The 22,164-nt window shown below is 39.2% G+C and overlaps 1 protein-coding gene across 3 annotated transcripts in view; it reads left to right on the forward strand.

Moving 5' to 3' along the window:
* The window catches only part of ATL3 (atlastin GTPase 3), a 123,097-nt gene that overhangs the window by 92,273 nt on the left and 8,660 nt on the right, over positions 1-22,164 (forward strand). For all 3 annotated transcript variants that reach the window (XM_077115914.1, XM_077115911.1, XM_077115912.1), the window contains one exon: positions 21,726-22,157. In XM_077115914.1, the coding sequence (XP_076972029.1) occupies positions 21,726-22,157 (432 nt within the window). The remainder of the gene's footprint in view (positions 1-21,725; positions 22,158-22,164) is intronic.

Consider the following 22,164-nt stretch of genomic DNA (forward strand, 5'->3'; position numbering starts at 1 on the left):
TCCCACTGCCCAACAACTGCATCTCGAAAAAAAATGTTGAGAACATGTAAACATGTGTAAACATTCTCAGATGTTCTATCACACTCGTCTGTCCATTACTACACTCTCGATGTCCAGGCATCTGGTCTACTTGTCTTAAGTTCCAGCTGGTGTTCTGTAAAGCACTTGTACTAGTGTTGACCTTTCTGATGACGTCTGCAGTGGTATGGTTTTGCGTTCCCCTGTGAGTTAATCTGGCAACCCATTGACTCAAACAGTCATGATAGCAGAAGTTGTCTGAATCACTAAAGATTCCACCATTGATGTACACAAATCAAAGCACAACCCTCAAACTCCGTGTTGCTATTCTCTGAGCTCAGTGCTCTCCTTATGCTCACACGTCTGCCTCCTATCATTTGTTCGTGAGAGTCAGGGAAAAGGGCCTAGTCAGTACGTGTGATCTTTGGTAGCTTCTTTACTTTCCCCAAATCACCTGAAATAGAAGAGGCCCCAAGGTCCTTAATACTGGAGCATCGCTGAGGGCCCACCTGGCTCCTGCAGCTACCAGTGACCAGAAGGTGCAACTGACCAGATGCTGCAGCACAACTGATGCTGCTTTCCTTAGACTCACGACTCTGGCAACTTGAACCAGCCGCTCAGCTACTGCACCTGTGGAGCAATAATGGGCAGCATCGTTATTATTGTTTTTAATTCTTTAATTGTGTAGTATAACATATATTCAAAGCAAAGAAATAAAAAAGCAATAGTTTTCAAAGCACTCTTCAACAAGTGGTTATAGGACAGGTCCCAGAGTTTGTCATGGGCTACGATACCATCCTCTCAGATTTTTCCTTCTAGCTACTCCAGGATATAGGAGGTTAGAGGACTTAAATATTGTTTTGTCATCACAATCGACTTTTTTTCCTTCTTTTTTTTTGTGGAAAATAACATATATACAAAAAAAAGCTACAAATTTCAAAGCACAGCACCACAATTAGTTGTAGAACATATTTCAGACTTTCACATGGGTTACAGTTTCACAATTTTAGGTTTTTACTTCTAGCTGCTCTAAAATACTGGAGACTAAAAGAGATATCAGTTTAATGATTCAGCATTCATATTCATTTGTTAAGTCCTATCTTCTATGTATAATTCAACTATCAACTTTGAGCATTTCCTTCCCTCTCTTTAGGGGTGTTTGGGCTATGGCAATTCTGAAGTTTTGATATTGGAAGGGTCTGTCACTAATATGGGGTAGGGAGATGAAACTCTCTGATGTTCTGGAGAGGCTGGGCTAGGTTTTAGGACTTATCTGGATCAGAGACCCATCTGGAGGTTGTAGGTTTCTGGAAAGTTATTCTAGTGCCTGGAACCCTTGTGGAATCTTATTTATTGCCGTAGATGTTCTTTAGGATTGGCTGGAATGGTCTTGTTTGGGGCCTGGCACGTATGATAGGTAGCAAGGTCTGCCTGAACCTTGTGTAAGAGCAACCCCCAGTGTAGCTTCTTGACTCTTTGAACTCTCTCTGCCATTGATACTTTATTAATTATACTTCTTTTCCCCATTTTGGTCAGGATGTAATTGTTGATCCCACGGTGCCAGGTCTGCATTCATCTGGAGTCATCTCCCACGTCGCCAGGGAGACTGTCATCCCTGGATGTCCTGTCCCACGTAGTGGGGGAGTGCAATGATTTTACTTGCAGAGTTGGGCTTAGAGAGACTGAGGCCATACCTGAGCAACAACAGAGGTCCTCCAGAAGTAACTCTTAGGCATGCCTATAGGTAGTCTAAGCTTCTCCATTACCTACATAAGCTTCACTAGAGTAAGCCTCATGCTCAAGGGCATGGCCTATTGATTTGGGTATCCCTAAAGTTTGACACAGTATCAGGGGATTCCCTGATGGTAAGGTTTAATAGTTCCATATTCTTTCTCCCCTCCCTCAGGGAACTTTGCCAATACTTTTTTATTATCTGCTTAATATACTCTAGAACGTATCCAGGCCTTACAATACTCTGTACAGGATTAAAGGATCTTTCTTATTCTGTGCTTCCTGTGTTTCAGTTGTTCAAATGAGCCATACAGATAGGTTGAATTAGATTATGCACTACAGAAAATTTCATTCCAGATCAAATAAATCTTTCTTCCATTGGTCTCAAAGAGTATATGTGGTTCTAAAATATAGACAATGTCTTCCTTACCCCTATGTTCTAAATTACTTTAACCCCAACTTGTTCGGCTTCATTCTTATCTCTAAATATCAGGTTATATATATAAAAGAGCCTCTCAAAATCCAGAAATAAAAACCACCACTCCAGACTAAATGTGTCCGCTCTAAAAGCTTACAATCTAGGCCCCTGTTTTCTTATAAGCATTTACAAAAGGTGACCATACCATGGTTGTTCTTTTGTTTCTGGCTTATTTTGTCTCACCAAATGTCCCACATGTTCATTCACATCGTTGGATGCCTCATGACATTGTTCCTTTTTTGTAGCAGCACAATCTTCGTTTGTAAGTATACACCATTGTTCGCCTATCTACTTCTTCTTTAGTGCATCCTTCAGCCACCTGCATTCATCAGGTATCATGTGGAAGGTCCAGAGTCCACAATATTCTCAATATTGGATAATTTTGAGTCTATCAGTATTCTCAATTTTGGATAATTTCATTGTTTCCAAGAGACAGAGAAAACCAATAAAATACCCTTGCCAAATAGAAAATCTAAACCTCCTCTTAACTCTTGTCCCTCACCCCGTTATTTATCTCTGCTGTTGCTGTGGTAGTGCTGATGGTTTCCTTTTGAACATAGCTCATAACATGCAATAGCAGTTTTCCTCCTGTACCCTGAACTTAAACACTCTTTATACAAGAATGCAATCTTTGTAGTAATTTTCATGAGAATGCAGTCATATTTCTAGTGTGAATCAGTGGGACACGTAGGTCTATATAACCCCTTTCAATCTTGTTCATCTTCAATATGCTAACATTACTTCTAGACCCATTAGAGAATTACCTTTGCTCCTATCTATTCCCTTACATTGGAGTTCAACCTCATTAGCTAACGGTTTACCCATCTCTAGCTTCTATGTATCTCTAAGTTCCCCTATATTCTGTATTATAAACTCTGATTATACCTTTATGCTGGTCATAAAAGTGGAATCATATAATATCTATCCTTTGTGTCTGGCTAATTTCGCTCAGCATTATGTTCTCAAGGCTCATCCATCTTGTCATGTGCTTCAGGATGTCATTTTGTCTTAATGCTGCATAATAATCCATCGTATGTATATACTACATTTTGTTGATCCACTCGTCTGTTGATGGGCATTTGATCTGTTTCCATCTTTTGGCGATTGTGGATAATGCTGCTTTGAACATTGGTGTGCAAGTGTCTGTTTGTGTTGTTGTTTCAGCTCTTCTGGGTATATACCAAGTATGCTATGCCTGGGTCATAGCATAGGGCAATTTGACATTTAGTTTCCTAAGGAACCACCAAACAGTCTTCCATAGCAGCTGCACCATTATACATTACCCCCAGCAGTGCATAAGTTTCCCAGTTTCTCCACATCCTCTATAAAAATTTATGGTTTCCTGTTTGTTTAATAGCAGCTGTTCTTATAGGTGTGAGGTGGTATCTCATTGTAGTCTTGATCTGCATTTCCCTTATAGCCAGTGAAAATAGCATCTCTTCATGTGCTCTTGAGCCATCTGTATTTGCTTTTCAGAAGAAAGCCTATTCATATTTTTAGCCCATTTTATAATTGGGTTGTTTATTCTTTTGTTGTTGAGTTGTATGATTTCTTTGTATATACAGGAAATCAAACCTTTGTCTGATATGTGTTTCCAAATATTTCCTCCATTGTGTTGGCTGGCTCTTCACCTTTTTGACAAAGTCTTTTTAGGTGCAGAAGCATTAAATTTCGAGCAGTTCCTATTTATATATATATATATTTTTTATATTTTATTTTTTTTAATTAATTTATTTATTTTTATTTTTTTAACTTTTTTTATTAATTAAAAAAATTAACAAACAACATTAAGATATCATTCCATTCTACATATACAATCAGTAATTCTTAATATCATCACATAGTTGCATATTCATCATTTCTTAGAACATTTGCATCGATTTAGAAAAAGAAATAAAAAGACAACAGAAAAAGAAATAAAACGATAACAGAGAAAAAAAAGATTATACATACCATACTCCTTACCCCTCGCTTTCATTTACCACTAGCATTTCAAACTAAATTTATTTTAACATTTGTTCCCCCTATTATTTATTTTTATTCCATATGTTCTACTCTTCTGTTGATACAGTAGCTAAAAGGAGCATCAGACACAAGGTTTTCACATTCACAGAGTCTCACTGTGAAAGCTTTATCATTGTTCAATCATCATCAAGAAACATGGCTACTGGAACACAGCTCCACATTTTCAGGCAGTTCCCTCCAGCCTCTCTGCTACATCTTGAACAACAAGGTGATATCTACTTAATGCATAAGAATAACCTCCAGGATAACCTCTCAACTCTGTTTGGAATCTCTCAGCCATTGACACTTAGTCTCATTTCATTCTTCCCCCTTTGGTCGAGAACGTTCTCTCAATCCCTTGATGTTAATTCTCAGCTCATTCTAGGGTTTTTCTCAGTCCCTTGATGCTGAGTCTCAGCTCATTCCAGAATCTCTGTCCCACGTTGCCAGGAAGGTCCACACCCCTGGGAGTCATGTCCTATGCAGAGAAGGGGAGGGTGGTGAGACTGCTCGTCATGTTGGCTAGAGAGAGAGGCAACATCTGAGCAACAAAAGAGGCTCTCTTGGGGGTGATTCTTAGGCATAAATTTTAAGTAGACTTGACATATCCTTTGTGGGGTTAAGTTTCATATGAACAACCCCCAAGACTGGGGGGTCAGCCTATAGCTTTGGTTGTCTACACTGCTTGTGAGAATATCAGGAATTCAACTTGAGAAGTTGAATTTCTCCCCACTCTCACCATTCCCCGAAGGGGGCTTGCAAACACTTTTCTAGTCACTGATCAAATCACTCTGGGATTCATCGGGGCATCACTTTGGACAAACTGACAAAATCTCATGTCCTACCTGAGATTCCAAGTACTTATGACATTCAATCAAACTATCTACATGAGTTATATTAGGAAATGCTCTAGTCAAAATCTAAATTTTGTAACAAACATTTTTTGCTTTAGTCTCACACATAAGGTGACATTTTAAAGTATTAATTATCATCTATTTTCAGCACCCTGCAGTAATGACATTCCTTTGTTCTTCCTCATGCAAAAACATTTTTAAAATTTGTACATTGTACATTTCACTATTATTATACATGCTAGGCATTCCTAGTGCGGTTTGGCCCAACCGCTAAACTATCGGGGACCCTCTACTCCTCAGCTTCTCACTGCTTGCTAGACGACACTGCCGCACGCAGAAAAGGGGCTCGAGCCAGGGGTCTAGGTCCAAGGGGCGCGCGCAGGAGACCTTGCTGCGGGTCTAAAGGACTGGAGGCTGAGCCAATTAAGGCATGAAGCGAGGTAGCTTTATTGTAGGTAGACACTTAACGCCAGGGCCGTCAGTAGCTAAAGACCAGGACGCTCGGAGAGCCCTGGATTATATACAGTTTGAGGAGAGGCGGAGTTAGGGCGTGGCCTCCAGGGGAGGGTAGGCAATCACACAGGGAGGACGGATGAGTGACTGTGACCATAGAGATGCTGTTCCTGAGTGTACCCGTAGCAGAGGATGTTGGGTAGGTGGAGGACTAAGGAGAAGACCAATAGGGTTAGAGAGACAAGACTGCATCATCACTAGTCGCTGGCAAGGCCTGTAATTTAGAGGTCTAGAAGAACCGGAGGTGCCAAAATGGCGAGGGAGGGAGAGAAAGAGACTAAGCCACCAGGCCAAGAATAAAATTATGCCACATCCTAGATTATATCATCTTGATCTTTACTATCTATCTTTCTGATTTCATTTATGTCCCCAGCCCTCCTCCCTCTATCATTCTCACATGCAGCTTCATTCAGTGTTTTAACATAATTACATTACAGTTAGGTAGTATTGTACTGTCCATTTCTGAGTTTTTATATTCAGTCCTGTTGCACAATCTGTATCCCTTCAGCTCCAATTACCCAATATCTCACACTATTTCTATCTCCTGATGGTCTCTGTTACCAAGGAAGTATTCCAAGTTTATTCACTAATGTCAGTTCATATCAGTGAGACCATACAGTATTTGTCCTTTTGTTCCTGGCTAATCACACTCAGCATAATGTCCTTAAGGTCCATTCATGTTGTTACATACTTCATAACTTTCTTCTGTCTTACAGCTGCATAATATTCCATCTTATGTAAATGTCACAGATTGTTTAGTCAGCTGTCTGTTGATGGACATTTTGGCTGTTTCCATCTCTTGGTAATTGTTAATAACGCTGCTATAAACATTGATGTGTGAAATGTCCATTTGTGTCCTTGGCCTCATGTCCTTTGAGTAGAGACAGCATATAGATGGGTCCTGTTTTTTATTCCATTCTGCCAGACTATGTCTTTTGACTGGAGAGTTTAATCCATTAACATTCAGTGTTATTACTGCATGGGTAGTACTTTCTTCTGCTATTTTGCCTTCTGGATTTTATATGTCATATCTAATTTTTCTTCCTTTTACCTTTACTCATAGTCTTCCTTTCTACACTCTTCTCCACACCTCTCTCTTCTGTCTTCGTATCTGTCTCTAGTGTTCCCTTTAGTATTTCTTGCAGAGCTGGTCTCTGGGTCACAAATTCTCTCAGTGATTTTTTGTCTGAAAATGTTTTAATTTCTCCCTCATTTTTGAAGGACAGTTTTGCTGGATATAGAATTCTTGGTTGGCAGTTTTTCTCTTTTAATAATTTAAATATATTATCCCACTGTCTTCTTGCCTCCATGGTTTCTGCTGAGAGATCTGCGCATAGTCTTATTGTGCTTCCCTTGTATGTGATGGGTTGCTTTTCTCTTGCTGCTTTCAAGATCCTCTCTTTCTCTTTGACCTCTGACATTCTGATTATTAAATGTCTTGGAGTATGTCTATTTGGATCTATTCTCTTTGGGGTACGCTGCACTTCTTGGATCTGTAATTTTAAGTCTTTCATAAGAGTTGGGAAATTTTCAGTGATAATTTCCTCCATTAGTTTTTCTCCTCCTTTTCCCTTCTCATCTCCTTCTGGGACACCCACAACAGGTATATTCATGCACTTCATATTGTCTTTCAATTCCCTGAGTCCCTGCTCATATTTTTCCATTTTTTTTCCTATAGTTTCTGTTTCTTGTCGGATTTCAGATGTTCCATCCTCCAGTTTTGAAATCCTATTTTCTGTCTCTCGAAATCTACCATTGCAGGTTTCCATTGTTTTTTTCATCTCTTCTACTGTGTCTTTCATTCCCATAAGTTCTGTGATTTGTTTTTTCAGACTTTCAGTTTCTTCTTTTTGTTCTTTCCTTGCCTTCTTTATATCCTCCCTCAATTCATTGATTTGGTTTTTGATGAGGTTTTCCGTGTCTTTTCGTACATTCTGAAGTAATTGTTTCAGCTCCTGTATGTCATTTGAATTGTTGGTTTGTTCCTTTGACTGGGCCATATCTTCAATTTTCCTAGTGTGATTTGTTATTTTTTGCTGGCATCTAGGCATTTAATTACCTTAATTAGTTTATTCTGGAGGTTGCTTTCACTTCTTTTATCTAGGGTTTTCTTGCTGGATGAATTTGTTGTCTATCTGTTCTTTGACATTCCATTTAGCTTTATCTGGACCTTTAGCTTAAGTTTTGTTTAACAGAGGAGAATTTTCCAGTTCTTGTTTTCTTGTTTCTTGCCCTGCTTGTGTGGTTCCTTTCACCCACACACATTTAGGAGGGTCTACTTAGATATTATAGACCCCAGCCAGATTTTCCCAGACCAAACTGGCCTCCTATCAGGAGGAAAGAGTCACCTGCGTCAGTTTTCCCTGAGGTGAGACCCAGCAGGTTGAAAGACTTTCTTGTGAAGTCTCTGGACTCTGTTTTTCTTATCCTGCCCAGTATGTGGTGCTTGTCTGACTGCAGGTCCCGCCAGCATAAGATGATGTGGTACCTTTAACTTTGGCAGACTCACCCTGCTGGGGGCGTGGTGGAGACAGAGGAGAGGTTGTAGGCTGGTTTTAATGGCTTCAAATTACCAAGACCTGGTTTCTGAATTCCTTGATGGAGGGATTCCACCTGAGTTGGGCTTCACCCCTCCCCTGGGGAAGGCACAGGCTCCAGACAAGCCCCCAAAAGAGCTCACTTCTGCCTATGTCTGGGGCAGTTGCAGCCTGAAAAGTCTTGCTGCTGTATCCAGAGGCAGTCAAGCCTTTATAGATACACAGCCACAAAAACCTATGCTTCCTTCCTTTTTTTCCCCCTTTTTCTGTCAGTCCTGCCCCCTTGGCGCTGGGGCAAAAATGAGCAACCTCCGCTTTGATCAGGTTCACCTAAGCTGGGGGCCTATTTTTAGTAGTCAGAATTAGTTAATTAGTTCCACAATTGGTGTTTGATTGTGCCCAGTCTCTGCTGCTGGTAAAGTCCTTTCCTTTCCCCTCTGGAAAGCAGCCTGTGGGGGAGGGGCACTGGCTGCCGCAGCTTTGGGAACTCACGGTTTGGTGCGGGGGTGCTCGCAGCTGGTTCAGCTGGTCCAGACTCGGGTACGCTGTGTGTCTGGTCACTGACGTGGCCCCAGGAGCTGTTCTGTACTGTTTCTGGTTATTTAGTAGTTGTTCTGGAGGACGAACTAAAACACGCACGTTGTTAAGCTGCCATCTTGACCCGGAACCAAAACAGTTTTTGATCTATTTATATATTTTTGTTGCTTGTGCTTTAGGTGTAAAGTTTAGGAAGCTACCTCCTTTTACTAGGTCTTGAAGATGTTTCCCTCCATTTTCTTCTAGAAGTTTTATGGTGCTAGTTCTTATATTCAGGCGTTTGATCCATTTTGAGTTAATTTTTGTGTAGGGTGTAAGATAGGAGTCCTCCTTCATTCTCTTGGCTATTGATATTCAGTTCTTCCATGCCCAATTACTGAAAAGACTATTTTGTCTCAGTTCAAAGGATTTGGGGGCCTTGTCAAAAATCAGTTGACCGGGTGGGCATCGATTACTCAGTGGCAGAGTTCTTGCCTTCCATTCCGGAGACCCAGGTTCGTTTCCTGGTGCCTGCTCATGTTAAAAAAAAAAAAAAAATCAGTTGACCATGGATTTGGTGGTGTATTTCTGCACTCTTGATTTGATTCCATTGGTCTATTGCCTCTGTCTTTGTGCCAGTACCATGCCGTTTTGACCACTGTGGCTTTATAATAGGTTTTAAAGTCAGGGAATCTTAGTCCTCCCACTTCATTCTTTATTAGGATGCTTTTAGCTGTCTGGTGTCTCTCTCTCTTCCAGATGAATTTGGTAGTTAGCTTTTCCAAATCGTCAAAGTAGATTGTTGGAATTTTGATTGGTACTGTGTTAAATCTGTAGATCAACTTGGGAAGAATTGACATCTTAACTATATTTAGCCTTCCTATCGATGAGCAGGGAATGTCTTTCCACCTATTTAGATCTCCTTTGATTTATTTTAGCAATGTTATGTCGTGTTCTGTATACTGTTCTGTGTACAAGTCCTTTACTTCCCTAGTTAAGTTCATTCCTAAGTATTTGATTCTTTCAGTTGCTATTTTGAGTGGGATTTGTTCCTTAACTGACTCCTCAGCTGGGTCGTTGCTTGTGTATAGAAACGGTACTGATTTTTGCACATTAATTTTTTATCCCCCCACCTTGCTCAATTTATTAGCTCAAGTAACTTTGCTGTAGATTTCTCAGGATCTTCCAAGTATAGTATCATATCATCTGCAAATAATGAGGGTTTTACTACTTCCTTTCCAATTTGGATGCCTTTTATTTCTTTGTCTTGCCTGATTGCTCTAGCTAGAACTTCTAGCACAATGTTGAATAATTGTGGTGACAGTAAGTATCCTTGTCTTGTACCTTATCTTAGGGGGAGGGCTTTCAATCTCTCCATTGAGTACAATGCTGGCTATCGGTTTTTCATATATTCCCTTTATCATTGAGGTAGTTACCTTTAATTCCTATCTTTTGAAGTATTTTTATCAGAAAAGGATACTGACGTTTGTCAAATGGTTCTTCCGCATCAATCAAGATGATCATGTGATTTTTCCTTTTTTGTTTTAATTTTTAATTTATTTTTTATAAACATAACATACAAGCATGAACATTCTTACCAATGATCATTTCATTCTTGGTATATAATCAATAACTCACAGTATCATCACATAGTTGTATATTCATCACCAAGATAATTTCTTAGAGCATTTGCATCAATTCAGAAAAAGAAATAAAAAGAAAAGAACTCATACATACCATACCCCTTACCCTCCCTCTCATTGATTGCTAATATTTCCATCTACCCAATATATTTTAGCTTTTGTTTCCCTTATTTTTTTCTATACCCCTTACCGCTCCTTTCATTGATCCACTAGCATTTCAATCTACTATATTCATTTTGACATTTGTTCCCCTATTTATTTCTTTATTTTTAAAAAATTTTCATTAATAAAACCAATCAACATGGAAAATGAACATTCTTTGTTTTTCATCACATAGTTGTATATTCATCGTCATGATCATTTCTTAGAATGTTTGCATCAATTCAGAAAAAGAAATAATAAGAAAACAAAAAAATTCACACATACCATATCCCTTACCCCTCCCTTTCATTGATCACTAGCATTTCACTCCACTAAATTTATTTTAAATTTGTTCCCCCTATTATTTATTTATTTTTAGTCCATATGTTTTACTCATCTGTCCATAAGGTAGATAGAAGAAGCACCAGACACAAGGTTTTCACAATCACACAATCACATTACGAAAGCTATATCATTATATAATCATCTACAAGAAACATGGCTACTGGAACACAGCTCTACATTTTCAGACAGTTCCCTCCAGCTTCTCTGTTATGCCTTAACTAAAAAGGTGATATCTGTTTAATGCCTCCAGGATAACCTCTTGACTCTGTTTGGAATCTCTCAGCCATTGACACTTCATTTTGCTCTTCCTCTTTCAGTTGAGAAGGTTTTCTCAATCCCTTGATGCTGAGTCCCAGCTCATTCTAGGATTTGTGTCTCACGTTGCAAGAAAGATCCACACCCCTGGGAGTCATGTCCCATGCAGAGAGGGGGAGGGTGGTGAGTTTGCTTGTGTTGTTGGCCACATCTGAGCAATAAAAGAGGTTCTCTTAGGGGTGACTCTAAGGCCTAATTTTAAGTAGGCTTAGCCTGTCCTTTGTGGGGTTAAGTCCAAATGAACAACTCCCAAAATTGGGGACTCAACCTATTGCTTTGGTTGTACCCATTGCTTGTGAGAATATCAGTAATTCTCCACTTAGGGAAATTGAATCTTCCATCTTTCTCACCATTCCCCAAAGGGGACTTTCAAATACTTTTTTATTCACTGTTCCAATCCTTCTGGGATATATCAAGGCATCATTCTGGACAAACTTACAAAATCTCATGGCCTACTCAAGGTTCCATGTACTTACGGTGTTCAATTAAGCTGTCTACGTAAGTTATGCTAGGAAATGCACTAGTTTGAAATATAAATTTTGTACCAAATAAACATTTTTTGCTTTAGTCTCACATATAAGTTAAAGTTGTAAAACGTTAAGTATCGTCTAATTTCAACACCCTGCATTATTGACATTCCTTTGTTCTTCCTCATGCAAAACATTTAAAAATTTGTACATTTTGTCACTGTTATTATACACTAGGCATTTCTAGATTACACCATCTCAGTCTTTATCATATATCTTTCCTTCTGATTTCATTTGTGCCCCCAGGCCTCCTTCCTCTATTATTCTCACATTCAGCTTCATTCAGTGTTCTAACATTATTGTATTACAGCTAGGATAGTATTGTGCTATCCATTTCTGAATTTTTGCAATCAGTACCGTTGCACAATCTGTATCCCTTCAGATCCAGTTACCCAATATCTACCCTATTTCTATCTGCTGATGACCTCTGTTCTTTACTGAAATTATTCAAGTTCATTCATTAATGTTAGTTCATATCAGTGAGACTATACAGTATTTGTCCTTTTGTTTCTGGCTAATCTCACTCAGCATAATGTCCTTAAGGGCCATCCGTGTTGTTACATACTTCATGACTTTATTCTGTCTTACAGCTGCATAGTATTCCATCGTGTGTATATACCACAGGTTGTTTAGCCACTTGTCTGTTGATGGACATTTGAGCTGTTTTCATCTCTTGGCAATTGTAAATAATGCTGCTATAAACATTGGTGTGCAAATGTCCATTTGTGTCTTTGCCCTCATGTCCTCTGAGTAGATAACTATCAGTGGTATTGCTGGGTCATATGGCAATTCTATATTTAGCTTTTTGAGCAACCGCCAAACTGCATTCCAGAGCGGTTGTACCATTTGACATTCCCACCAACACTGGATAAGTGTACCTCTTTCTCCACATCCTTTCCAGCACTTGTCGTTTTCTGTTTTATTGATAATGGCCATTCTGATGGGTGTGAGATGATGTCTCATTGTGGTTTTGATTTGCATTTCCCCAGTAGCTGGGAAAGTTGAGCATCATTTCATGTGCCTTTTGGCCATTTGTATTTCCTCTTCTGAGAAGTGTCTGTTCAAGTCTTTTGCTCATTTTGTAGATGGGTTATCTGTCCTTTTGCTGTTGAGTTGAACAATCCCTTTATATATTCTGGATACTAGACCTTTATCTGAAATATCATTTCCAAATATTGTCTCCCATTGTATAGGCTGTCTCTTTTAGTTTCTTGACGATGTTCTTTGATGCACAAAAGTGTTTAATTTGAGGAGTTCCTATTTCTTTCTTTCTTACTTCGACGCTTGTGCTTTGGGTGTAAGGTCTAGGAAGCCGCCTCCTATTACAAGATTTATAAGATATTTTCTTCTAACAGTTTTGTGTTCTTAGACCTAATGTTTAGGTCTTTGAGCTATTTTGAGTTAATTTTTTTATGGGGTGTGAGATATGGGTCCTCTTTCATTCTTTTGCTTGTGGATATCCAGTTCCCTGGGCACTATTATTGAAGAGACTGTTCTGTCCCAGGTAAGTTGACTTGGCTGATCTAATGTTTAGGTCTTTGATCCATTTTGAGTTAATTTTTGTATGGGGTGTGAGATATGGATCCTCTTTCATTCTTTTGCATGTGGATATCCAGTTCTCTAGGCACCATTTATCGAAGAGACTGTTCTGTCCCAGGTGAGTTGGCTTGACTGCTTTATCAAAAATCAATTGTCCGTAGATGAGAGGGTCTATATCTGAACACTCTATTTAATTCCATTGGTCAATATATCTGTCTTTATGCCAGTACCATGCTGCTTTGACCACTGCAGCTTCGTAATATGCCTTAAAGTCAGGTAGCCTGAGACCTCCGACTTTACTTTCCTTTCTCAGGAAACTTTTAGCTATTCAGGACACCCTACCCTTCCAGATAAATTTGGTTATTGGTTTTTCTATTTCTGAAAAGTAAGTTGTTGGGATTTTAATTGGTATTGCATTGAATCTGTAAATCAATTTAGATAGAATTGACATCTTAACTATATTTAGTCTTCCAATTCATGAACACGATGTACCGTTCTATTTATTTAGGTCTTCTTGTGATTTCTTTCAACAGTTTCTTGGTAGTTTTCTCTGCATAGGTCTTTTGTCTCTTTAGCTAAATTTATTCCTAAATATTTATTTTTTTAGGAATTTTTTTGCAATTGTAAATGGAATTTTTTTCATGATTTTCTCCTCAGATTGTTTATTCCTAGGGTATAGAAACACTACAGATTTTTGAGTGTTGATCTTGTATCCTGCCAGTTTGTTGTACTTGTTTATTAGCTCTAGTAGTTTTGCTGTGGATTTTTCGGGTTTTTCGACATACAGTAGCATACCATCTGCAAGCAGTGAGAGTTTTACTTCTTCCAATTTTGATGCCTTGTATTTCTTTTTTTGTCTAATTGCTCTGGCTAGAACTTCCAACACAATGTTGAATAACAGTGGTGATACTGGACATCCTCGTCTTGTTCCTGATCTTAGGGATTTAGTTGTTCCCCATTGAGGATGATGTTAGCTGTGGGTTTTTCATATATTCCCTTTATCATGTTGAAGAAGTTTCCTTCTATTCTTATCCTTTAAAGTGTTTTCAACAGGAAAGGATTTTGAATTTTGTCAAATGCCTTTCCTGCATCAATTATGTGGTTTTTCTGCTTTGATTTGTTGATATGGTATATTACAGTAATTGATTTTCTTAATGTTGAGGCATCCTTGCATACCTGGCATGAATCCTACTTGGTCACGGTGCATTATTCTTTTAATGTGGTACTGGATTCTATTTGCAAGAATTTTGTTGAGGATTTTTGCATCTATATTCATTAGAGAGATTGGTCTGTAATTTTCTTTTTTGGAACATCTTTGTCTGGCTTTGGTATGAGGGTGATGTTTCCTTCATAGAATGAGTTAGGTAGCCTTCCCTCCTCTTCAATGTTTTTGAACCGTTTGAGCAAGATTTTTACTAATTCTTTCTTGAATGTTTGGTAGAATTCACATGTAAAGCCATCTGGTCCTGAATTTTCTTTTTGGAGCTTCTTAATGACTTATTCAATTTCTTTACTTGAGATTAGTTTGTTGAGGTCATCTGTTTCTTCTCAGGTCAGTGTTGGTTGTTCACGCCTTCCTAGGAAGTTGTTCATTTCATCTATGTTGTCTAATTTATTAGCATAAAGTTGTTCATAGTATCCTCTCATTACTTCCTTTATTTCTGCAGGGTCAGTGGTTATGTCTCCTCTTCCATTACTGATTTTATTTATTTGCATCCTCTCTCTTCTTATTTTTGTCAACCTCACTAAGGGTCCATCAATTTTTTTGATTTTCTCATAGAACCAACTTCTGGTTTTCTTGATTTTCTTGATTGTTTTCATGTTCTCAATTTTATTTATTTCTGCTCTAATCTTTGCCATTTCTTTCCTTTTGCTTGCTTTGGGGTTAGTTTGCTGTTCTTTCTCTAGTTCTTCCAAGTGGACAGTTAATTCCTCAATTTTTGCTTGCTCTTCGTTTTTGAAATAGGCATTTAGAGCAATAAATTTTCCTCTTAGCACTGCCTTTGCTGCATCCCATAAATTTTTTTTTTTAATTTTTTTTTAATTTTTTTATTAATCAAAAAAAAGAAAAGAAATTAACACAACATTTAGAAATCATTCCATTCTACAAATGCACTCAGTAATTCTTAGTATCATCACATAGATGTATGATCATCATTTCTTAGTACTTTTGCATCGATTTAGGAAAAGAACTAGCAAAACAGCAGAAAAAGATATAGAATGTTAATATAGAGAAGAGAATTAAAATAATAATACTAATAATATATATATATAAAAAGGAAAAAGAAAAAAACAAAAACAAAAGATACAAACACACAAACAAACAAACAAAAAACCATATTTCAGGTGCAGCTTCATTCAGTGTTCCAACCTAGTTACATTACACTTAGGTATTATTGTGCTGTCCATTTTTGAGTTTTTGTATCTAGTCCTGTTGCACAGTCTGTATCCCTTCAGCTCCAATTACCTATTATCTTACCCTGTTTCTAACTCCTGCTGGTCTCTGTTACCAATGATATATTCCAAGCTGATTCTCGAATGTCAGTTCATATCAGTGGGACCTTACAGTATTTGTCCTTTAGTTTTGGGCTAGACTCACTCAGCATAATGTTCTCTAGGTCCATCCATGTTATTACATGCTTCATAAGTTTAGTCTGTCTTAAAGCTGCATAATATTCCATCGTAGGTATACGCCACAGTTTGTTTAGCCACTCGTCTGTTGATGAACATTTTGGCTGTTTCCATCTCTTTGCAATTGTAGATAATGCTGCTATAAACACTGGTGTGCAAATGTCCGTCTGTGTCTTTGCCCTTAAGTCCCTTGAGTAGATACCTAGCAGCGGTATTGCTGGGTCGTAATCCATTCTGCCATTCTATGTCTTTTGATTGGGAAATTCAGTCCATTAACTTTTAGTATTATTACTGTTTGGATAATATTTTCCTCTACCATTTTGGCTTTTGTATTATATATATCATATCTGATTTTCCTTCTTTCTACACTTTACTCCATACCTCTCTCTTCTGTCTTTTCGTATCTGACTCTAGTGCTCCCTTTAGTATTTCTTGCAGAGCTGGTCTCTTGGTCACAAATTCTCTCAGTGACTTTTTGTCTATAAATGTTTTAATTTCTCCTTCATTTTTGAAGGACAATTTTGCTGGATATAGGAGTCTTGGTTGGCAGTTTTTCTCTTTTAGTAATTTAAATATATCATCCCACTGTCTTCTAGCTTCCATGGTTTCTGCTGAGAAATCTACACATAGTCTTATTGGGTTTCCCTTGTATGTGACAGATTGTTTTTCTCTTGCTGCTTTCAAGATCCTCTCTTTCTCTTTGACCTCTGACATTCTAACTAGTAAGTGTCTTGGAGAACGCCTATTTGGGTCTATTCTCTTTGGGGTGCGCTGCACTTCTTGGATCTGCAAATTTAGGTCTTTCATAAGAGTTGGGAAATTTTCAGTGATAATTTCTTCCATTAGTTTTTCTCCTCCTTTTCCCTTCTCTTCTCCTTCTGGGACACCCACAACACGTATATTTGTGCGCTTCATATTGTCATTCAGTTCCCTGATCCCCTGCTCAAGTTTTTCCATTCTTTTCCCTATAGTTTCTGTTTCTTTTTGGAATTCAGATGTTCCATCCTCCAGTTCACTAATTGTAGCTTCTGTCTCTTTAGATCTACCATTGTAGGTATCCATTGTTTTTTCCATTTTTTCTTCTTTGTCCTTCACTCCCATAAGTTCTGTGATTTGTTTTTTCAGATTTTCTATTTCTTCTTTTTGTTCAGCCCATGTCTTCTTCATGTCCTCCCTCAATTTATTGATTTGGTTTTTGAAGAGTTTTTCCATTTCTGTTCGTATATTCAGCATTAGTTGTCTCAGCTCCTGTATCTCATTTGAACTATTGGTTTGTTCCTTTGACTGGGCCATATCTTCAATTTTCCGAGCGTCTTCCATTATTTTCTGCTGGTGTCTGGGCATTTGATCAGATTTCCCTGGGTGTGGGACCCAGCTGGTTGAAAGCTTTTTCTGTGAAATCTCTGGGCTCTGTTTTTCTTTTCCTGCCCAGTAGGTGGCGCTCGTGGCGCTCGTTTGTCTGCACGGCAGTCGGCCTGGGAAACCGCGCGTGGAGGCGGGGGTCGCTGGCCACCGCGGCTTGGGAAAGTGCCGGTCCTAATTGCCCAGCTGGCCTGAAACGCCAAGCGTGACGGGAGGGCCCCGCTATCCAACGTTCCCAGTCAGACCGGGGAGCCACGTGCGTGGAGGGGACCCCAGTCGCCAGCCACCCCGGCCGGGAAAACGCGCGCCCCTTGGGTATCTCACCGCAGCAGATTCTCCCTGCCCGTTCAGCTGTTCCAGAATGGGGTACGCTGTCTTTTTGGTCTCTGTCGTGACTCCGGGAGCTGTTTCGTATTGTTTCTGTTTCTTTAGTTGCTTTTCTGGAGGAGGAACTAAGACCCGCGCGTCTTACTCAGCCGCCATCTTCTCCGGAAGTCCCTGCATCCCATAAATTTTGATATTGTTGTTGTGTTTTCATTTTCATTTGCCTCGAGATATATTACTGATTTCTCCCTTAACCCACCAGTTGTTTAAGAGTGTGTTGTTGAACCTCCATGTATTTGTGAATTTTCTGGCCTCTGCCTGTTATTGATTTCCAACTTCATTCCTTTATGATCTAAGATAGTATTGTTCTAGTTTTCTAGCTGCCAGAATGCAATATACCAGAAACAGAATGGCTTTTAAAAAGGGAAATTTAATAAGTTGCTAGTTTACAGTTCTAAGGCCAAGAAAATGTCCCAATTAAAACACGTCTCTAGAAATGTGCAGTCTAAGGCATTCAGGGAAAGATACCTTGGTTCAAGAAGGCTGATGAAGTTCATGGTTTCTCTCTCAAGTGGAAGGGCACATGGCAAGCACATTCAGAGTTTCTCTCTCATCTGGAAAGGCACATGGTGAACATGGTCAGGGTTCCTCTCTCATCTGGAAGGGCACATGGTGAACATGATGTCATCTGCTAGCTTCTCCTGGCTTCCAGTTTCATGAAGCTGTCCGGGAGGCATTTTCCTTCTTCATCTCCAAAGGTCACTGGCTGGTGAACTCTGCTTCTTGTGGCTATGTTGTTCTGCTCTGCTCTCTCTGAATTGCTTTCATTCTCGTAAATGTTTCCTCTTTTATAGGACCTCAGAAACTTAACAAGACCCACCCAGTGAGTGGAGACATGTCATCACCTAATCCAGCTTAACAACTACTCTTGATTAAATCACATCTCCAAGGAGATGATCTGATTACAGTTTCAAACATACAGTATTGAATAGGGATTATTTTGCCTTTATGAAATGGAATTTAGATTAAAACATGGCTTTTCTAGGGGATATAATTCCTTTCAGATCAGCACAAGTGTTTTGTATGATTTCAATGTTTTGAATTTATTGAGACTTGCTTTGTGACCCAGCATATGGTCTATCTTTGAGAATGATCCATGAGCACTTGAGGAAAAGGTGTATCCTGCTGTTGTGGGGTGTAATGTTCTATAAATGTCTGTTAAGTCTAGCTTATTTATTGTATTATTCAAATTCTCTGTTTCTTTATTGATCCTGTGTCTAGATGTTCTGTCCATTGATGAAATTGGGGAATTGAAGTCTCCAACTATTATGGTAGATGTGTCTATTTCTCTTTTCAGTGTTTGCCTCATGTATTTTGGAGCACTGTAGCTTTGTGCATACATATTTATGATTGTTAAGTCTTGTTGAATTGTTCTTTTTATTAATTCGTAGTGTCCTTCTTTGTCTATTTTAATTGTTTACATTTGAAGTCTAATTTGTTGGATATTATTATAGCTACTGCTCCTCTTTTCTGTTTGCTTGAAATATCTTTTTCCAACCTTTCAATTTCAACCTATATTTATGCTTGGGTCTAAGATGCATCTCCTGTAGACAGCATGTAGATGAGTCCGTTTGTTTAATCCATTCTGCCTGTCTGTGTCTTTTGATTGGGGAGTTTAATCCATTAACATTTAGTGTTATTATTATAAGGGCTGTACTTTCTTCTACCATTTTCCCTTTTGGATTTTATATGTCATATCTAATTTTCCTTCTTTTTACCTTTACTGATAGTCTTCACTTCTACACTCTTCTCCACACCTTTCTCTCCTGTCTTTTCGTATCTGTCTCTAGTGCTCCCTTTAGTATTTCTTGCAGAGCTGTCTCTCGGTCACAAATTCTCTCAATGATTTTTGTGTGAAAATGTTTTAATTTCCCCCTTATTTTTGAAGGACAGTTTTGCTGGATATAGAATTCTTGGTTGACAGTTTTTCTCTTTTAGTCTCTTAATATGTCATACCACTGTCTTCTCACCTCCATGGTTTCTGCTGAGAAATCTATGCATAGTCTTATTGGGCTTCTCTTGTATGTGATGGATTGCTTTTCTCTTGCTGCTTTCAAGATTCTCTTTTCTGACATTCTGATTGTAAGTGCCTTGGAGTATGTCTATTTGGATCTATTCTGTTTGGGGTACTTCTTGGATCTGTAATTTTATGTTTTTTGTAAGAGTTGGAAAATTTTCAATGATAATTTCCTCCATTAGTTTTTCTCCTCCTTTTCCCTTCCCTTCTCCTTTTGGGACACCCACAACACGTATATTTGTGTGCTTCATGTTGTCATTCAGTTCCCCGAATCCCTGCTCATATTTTTTCATTCTTTTCCCAGTGTTTTCTTTTGCTTGTTGGATTTCAGATGTCCCATCCTCCAGTTCACTAATCCTACCTTCTGCCTCTTGAAATCTGACACTGTAGGTTTCCATTTTTCCCCCCATCTCTTCTACTGTGTCTTTCATTCCCATAAGTTCTGTGATTTGTTTTTTCAGACTTTCGATTTCTTCTTTTTGTTCATTCCTTGTTTTCTTTGTATCTTCCCTGAATTCATTGATTTGATTTTTTTGATGAGGTTTTCTATGTTCGAACATTCTGAATTATTTCGGCTCCTGTATATCATTTGAATTGTCAGTTTGTTCCTTTGACTGGGCCATATCTTCAGTTTTCCTAGTATAATTCGTTATTTTTTGCTGGCATCTAAGCATTTAATTTCCTTAATTATTTTATTCTGGAGATTGTTTTCACTTCTTTTTAGCTAGGATTTTCTTGCTGGATGACTTTGCTGTCTATCTGTTCTTTGACATTCAGTTCAGCTTATTCTAGACCTCTAGCTTAGGTTATGTTCAACAGATCAGAATTTTTCAGTTCTCGTTTTCTTGTTTCTTGCCCTGCTTGTATGGTGCCTTTTTTTCCTCCTTAGAAGAGTCTCCTTATGTGTTATAGACCCCAGTTAGATTTTCCCAGACCAAATTGGCCTCCTCTTAGGAGGAAAGAGTCACCTGCATCAGTTTTCCCTGAGGGTGAGACCCAGCAGGTTGAAAGACTTTACTGTGAAGCCTCTGGGCTCTGTGTTTTTCCTGTCCTACCTGTGTGTGGTGCTTGTCTGCCTGTGGGTCCCGCCAGCATAAGGTGATGTGGTATCTTTAACTTCAGCACATTCTCCCTGTTAGGGGCATGGTGGAGTCAGAGGAGTGGTTGTGGGCTGGCTTTAATTGCTTCAGTTTTCCAGACCCTGGGGATTCCACCTTAGCTGGGCCCCATCCCTCTCCTGGGGAAGGCACAGCCTCCAGACAAACTCTCGCACAAGCTTAATTCTGCCCATGCCTGGAGCAGCTGGAGCCTGGGAAGCCTCTGTGCCAGGCTCTACCTTTCTGTCTCTCAATTCCTCGGCCTCTGCAACCAGGGCTGCCGCATATGGTGCAGAATGCTTTCCCAGGTCAGCTCTGCTCCCTCATTGCTGCCTGGGTCACCCTCCTGTCTGTTCTCTAACTTTCGCATGGGACAGGACTAATCTCGAGCTACACTAGTCTGCTGTCTTCCCAGAAGAGCATTATTTTTTAAAGAGTAATTAAAAAAATGTTGACCAGGATATTGTGGCTTGAACAATCAATAAAAGCAAACAGGAAATTTATAAGTAAGTATAAAGTCTATCTTTATATAAACTAAGAGAGATCTGGAGTGCTATATGTAAATTATTGGTATAAATTGAACATAGATGAGTGTGGAAGAAGATGCAGGAGGAAGCAGTTCTCAGTACAGCCTGGAAGTGCATTTTTCCAAGAGGAAGATGACAGCCTGAATTCCTGAATTGTACAGCCACAGCCATTTCCTTAAAAGAGTGGCAACAGGTTGCACCAGTTGGAGGTGGAGATTCTTTGGACTTTACCCTTTTAAAAAACAAGAGGAATAGAAATACAGGAGTCACACATTCAATCTGTAGAAGTAGGACATATATGCAAGAAAATGTATGATGCAGGGAAAGGGAGAAACTGCTCATCATTATTGACCGGGTTAAAATTAAAGACTAAAACATAACGTCTTGGCTGCATTTGCAAGGCTGTAGAGTAAAGGGGGCGCTCTTACACTAAAATAAATGGTGTTCAGTGCTTCAAGCACATTGGATTTCAGTTTGATGTTATCTAGTAACTGGCACTTGTTTTTGAAGGGATCTTAAATGTAACATGTTTTTATTCTTTTTTAGGTTTGTGGGGGAGAGAAGCCTTATTTATCTCCAGACATCTTAGAGGAAAAGCACTGTGAATTCAAACAGCTGGCTCTGGACCACTTTAAGAAGATAAAGAAGATGGGTGGGAAGAACTTCAGCCTTCGCTATGAGCAGGAGCTGGAGGAGGAGATTCAGGAGCTCTATGAGAACTTCAGCAAGCACAATGGCAGCAAGAACGTCTTCAGCACCTTCCGCACCCCGGCGGTGCTCTTCACGGGCATCGCCGCCTTGTATGTGGCCTCAGGCCTCACGGGCTTTCTGGGTCTCGAGGTCGTGGCCCAGCTGTTCAACTGTCTGGTTGGGCTGCTGCTGATCGCGCTCCTCACCTGGGGGTACATCAGGTATTCTGGGCAGTACCGCGAGCTGGGTGGAGCCATCGATTCTGGCGCAGCCTATTTGTTAGAGCAGGTAAGTG

This window comes from Tamandua tetradactyla, chromosome 9, assembly GCF_023851605.1.
Source record: "Tamandua tetradactyla isolate mTamTet1 chromosome 9, mTamTet1.pri, whole genome shotgun sequence".
Taxonomy (NCBI): domain Eukaryota; kingdom Metazoa; phylum Chordata; class Mammalia; order Pilosa; family Myrmecophagidae; genus Tamandua; species Tamandua tetradactyla.